The sequence below is a fragment of the Etheostoma cragini genome, chromosome 16 (assembly GCF_013103735.1).
Source record: "Etheostoma cragini isolate CJK2018 chromosome 16, CSU_Ecrag_1.0, whole genome shotgun sequence".
In the NCBI taxonomy this organism is placed as follows: Eukaryota; Metazoa; Chordata; class Actinopteri; order Perciformes; family Percidae; genus Etheostoma; species Etheostoma cragini.
Window position 1 is genome coordinate 24,654,660 of NC_048422.1, and position 4,657 is coordinate 24,659,316.

The 4,657-nt window shown below is 40.8% G+C and overlaps 1 protein-coding gene across 1 annotated transcript in view; it reads left to right on the forward strand.

Annotated features, from left to right (window-relative positions):
* The window catches only part of LOC117958977, a 12,402-nt gene extending 8,380 nt beyond the window's left edge, over positions 1-4,022 (forward strand). The window contains exon 3 of the mRNA XM_034895797.1: positions 2,245-4,022. Within this exon, the coding sequence (XP_034751688.1) occupies positions 2,245-3,829 (1,585 nt within the window). The 3' untranslated portion in view covers positions 3,830-4,022. The remainder of the gene's footprint in view (positions 1-2,244) is intronic.
* Positions 4,023-4,657: the final 635 nt, after the last annotated feature.

Consider the following 4,657-nt stretch of genomic DNA (forward strand, 5'->3'; position numbering starts at 1 on the left):
CCAGCCTTCATGACCATATGTGAGGGTAGGAACGAAAATTGCCCGGTAGATCGAGAGCTTTGCCTTCTGGCTCAGCTCCCATTTCGTCACAACGGTGCGATAAACGGAATGTAATACCGCACCAGCTGCTCCGATTCTCCGACCAACCTCACGCTCCATTGTCCCCTCACTAGCGAACAAGACCCCAAGGTACTTAAACTCCTTCACTTGGGGTAAGGACTCACCCCCTACCCGAAGAAAGCACTCCATCGGTTTCCTGCTGAGAACCATGGCCTCAGATTTAGAGGTTTCGCACAAATACTTTGAAAGCACTAGTTACATGTGATCCACGTGGTGCTATCATGTTCACATCGACCCTTTTCACTGGATCCTTTTCTCACAAGGAGATTGTTAAGAGGAGCACCGTCTTTGAATTAATGAGCACTCTCTCAAAACACAAAAATCTAAAACTGAGAGATGGTGTAATGGTGGATAAAGGGTTCTTCATTGAGAGTGAGTTACAAAAGATTGGCCTTGAAGGAAACATGTCCCCTTTGGTACAGTCAAACAAACAACTATCAGCCACTGATGTCATGCAAACAGAAAGATAGCAGCTCACATAGGTAATGTAGCCAAAGAAAGACATTTCAAATTGTACTAGGAAGAGGAACCATAGTGTATGGAGGATATATTCATTAATATTTCAAATCAGACTGGGCAATATAAACCACATTTGGTTTGAGCATGCTTTCCAATTTCCAGCCCCACACACTTAAAAAAACAAAACAATTAAAACATAAGTCCCATAAACTGATGGAAACAACAACATTATGTTTGATTTATTGGTCAATTCATTGATTGATTGATGTAATGATTGTTGCATGTACAATGTTTTTATATGTTCTGTCTAACATATTGCTGGTGAAATAAAATGCTCTTGTTATCTACAGTGCTTGTATATTTACTTATGAAAACAGAACACAGTATTTCATTACTGAGAAAAGTCTGGTCTGAGTACCTCAGAACTTGCTTTTTACCTGGTAGCTTAATCCACATCTGATTGGGTATACCTCTTTCTGTACAGTTAGCTTACTGGTGTTTGGAGGATATATTTATTCATTTTTCAAATTGAAAGTCCAATGAGGAATATTGGTAGATCAAATTATTGTTTTATTACACTACTAGGAAAAATCATGCCATACTTAAATTTAAAAAAGAAAAAAATGAATGTTAAAAAGCAAAGATGAAAATAAAAATAATTTAAAATGCTAAGCTAAAATAGAAATGCATAAACTGAAATCTTTGAAATCTTTTAATGATCAAGAGAAAATATGAAACTTAAAATGTGAAATAGAAAAGAAAATAATTTTATTTTAGCCTTTGCTATTTGAATTTTACATTTAGTAATTGCCTTTTGACATTTTCAGATTCACCATTTCTAAGTCGATTTAACATTTGTCTTTTCAATTTGAAAGTCAAACTTTAATCAAATGTCAATTCACATGAGTAGACATGGCCCCAAGGCTGGTGGGGGGGGTTAGAGGTTTACATGACAGACAGTTGATTCAATTTTTTACACAAATAAATCATTTTGGGCTGTGTTCTACATATTTATGTAGAATCATAGTTTGCTCTTCTTATATAAAATATGTAGCTCAGGTAAATGTTTGTGACTGGTCGAGCTGTACAAACATCGCCTTTTTATGTGAACGTGGGCGCCGCAGGATTGGGCAACGGGTTACCTGAACTATTTGATAACCACCATTGTGAAACAGTTTATTCTGTAGTGCGGTTGTTAAGTTAGATGAAGCCCGAGGCCTGTACTAGGAATCAAGATCAACACGCCCTAGATTTCTTTCAGTTATCCGGCTTCACTGACCCAGGTAATTAACAAAGATGACATCATTGTTTATTGTCATGCACACACTGTTGCCCTGGTGTGTGAACATCTGCAGGCTGCATCTGAATCTATACAGTCACTTCCATCTCAAACTGCTGTTAAATGCTGAAAAAAACAAGGTTATGCTGTTTTCTAACAAAATGAAGGTGCCAGCGGCTCTCCCTTCGAGGAATAAACCTCTTTATACCAACTGAGCTACCCTAGGCACACATTCATACCTTTTTGAGGGGGTTTGGTTTCATTTTAACTCAAAATATTACATTATGGCATTACTGGCCTAAATAATTACTGCTATTACTGCTTTTTTTAACCAGTCGCTAATGTACCAATTCATGTGTTGAGCTCTGCTCTTTACTTTTCTACAGGAACACATCATCCAAGTATGACAACATCACCTGCAAAGTTCTGATCCATTCAGGATCTCCCACTCTCTACCAGCTGAAACCAAAGAAAGAGAAGATTGGATCTTTGAAACAAATGACTCTTGGTGAAAAAAATCAAAACAAGATAAACAAAACCATCTTACTTGTTGGTGAAACAGGAGCAGGAAAATCTACTCTGATCAACGCTCTGGTCAACTACGCCATGGGAGTGGAGTGGGAGGATGATGTCTGGTTTAAGATCGTAGAGGAGAAGGAGAAAAGCCAAGGTGAAAGTCTGACGTTAGATGTGATCGTGTACCAGATCTTTGGTTTTGAAGATAAACCTCTACCCTACTCTCTGACCATCATCGATACTCCTGGATACGGAGACACCAGAGGGATCGAACATGATGCCAGTGTCAGTGAAAGGTTACTTGACTTTTTCTGCTCAGTCGGAGTTGATGAGATTGATGCAGTGGGTCTGGTGCTGAAAGCGAGTGTGAATCAACTTACTGACCATCAGAAATACATCTTTGATTCAGTGGCGTCTCTGTTTGGAAAAGACATGGAGAAGAACATCGTCACTCTCATCACACACTCAAATGGAGGAGCACCAAAAAATGTTCTACAAGCTCTCAAGGCTGCAAAGATTAAATGTGCCAGAAATGAGAAGAATCAGCCTGTTCACTTCCTGTTTGATAACTGCCAACATGAAGACAGGACAGAGGATACAGAAGCCCTCCGACATGCAGATAAAACATCAATGAAAGGAATGAAGCAGTTCACAAACTTTCTGGGAACAACGGAACCTCAGAAGTTGGAGACAACCGTGAATGTCCTGAACGAGAGAATCAGACTGACAGCTTGCATCCAAAACCTGGAAGAGAGAAATAAGTTGATAGATCTAAAGCAAACAGAGATCCAACAGACTCAGGATGGTCTGAAGATGTATGAACAAGAGATAAAGAACATTGAGAAGTTCACTGTAGAAGTTGATGAGGTCTACAAAGATAAAGAACGTATTGATGGTGGGATGTGGGGGTTAGGGGTGTTCTATGAAGGAGCTGTCTGCTGTACTGTCTGTGAGGAGAACTGTCACTATCCTGGATGCACAGTGGCCTGGTATCCAGGACACTGTGAGGTGATGAAAGATGGCCGCTGCACTTCATGTACCGGGAAGTGTCCTGTATCAGCTCATGTGAAAGACAACTATAAGTATGTAAACAAGACAAGAAAAGTTCAAAAAACTCTAGAAGATGTGAAAGCAAAGTATGAAATGAAGAAAGAACAAACTAAGAAGAAAGAGAGCCATTTGGAACGTCTTCAGAAAGAGATGGAAACCCTGGAAGCAAAGAAAACAGCTTTGTTGGATAAAGCCTACCAGCATGTTGTCAAACTGGAGCAGATCGCCCTGAATGTCCTTTCACTGTCTACTTATGTCCACCTGGACTTCCTGATTGAGGAGATGGAGAAGAGAAAGGACACAGAGAAGGTCAACCATCTAAAAGAAATGAAAAGTAAAAAATACGAAGGTTTTCAGGCAGGACTGCAGTACAGTAAACTTCCTCAAATGTTCAAAAAGAAATAAAGATTCCTAGAGGGTTACCGAGGTCCAGACTGATGAAGACATGTCCCGTTGTCCTGGAGGTCCACCTGCTCATCACTGGAGCAAAGTGAACATTTAAACCTCAGGAGAAAGATCTGAAGTCCATCTGTGTTTAAGGTTAGTTACTGAAACTCAACCAACATCTAGGAGATCTACTACTGCTTAGTCCTCACCTCTGCAGAAATGATTGTTTTTTTAAAAATGGTGTAAATAACCAATTTACTATTTGAATTTGAATTATATAGATATACCACCTGACCTGTTTACATACTTGCAAAAACACTTGAGACAAAGCCAGTAAAGTGGTTCTGACTGGTCCTGGCATGCTAACCCTGCTAACTCAAGGCTGCTAACTCTCACGCATTGGCCGTGAGACACACGCATTTGACTGGTTTCACACGCTCACACGCCACACCCCCGATTTCTCACGCTGAAGTGTCAACCCAGTCGGTCGAATTTTCTGAAAGATGAGTTTATCTGTAGATCTACCTGTTGAGCCACTCGTGATCGACTAGTTGTGCTTTCAGAGACTGTGAGGGGGTTCAAGAGCGCTCCCCTGCTTTAGGTATGAGCTCTGAGTATCACAGACCCGTCCGTCGCTTCGTGTCCTCTCTCTCTGTAAAGATAGAGGTGAGCAGCGCGGCTGGTAGCGTAGCAACTAATGTTCATTTTAGAGGACCCGCTCTGCTGTGGGGGGGGCAGTAACGCGTTGCATCCGTGGGTAGACCTCCAATAATGAGCAGCATACAGTCACCTCTAAACTATGTCAGAGACCAGAGACCCAAATGGGCCTCTGTGTCTGTCAGACGG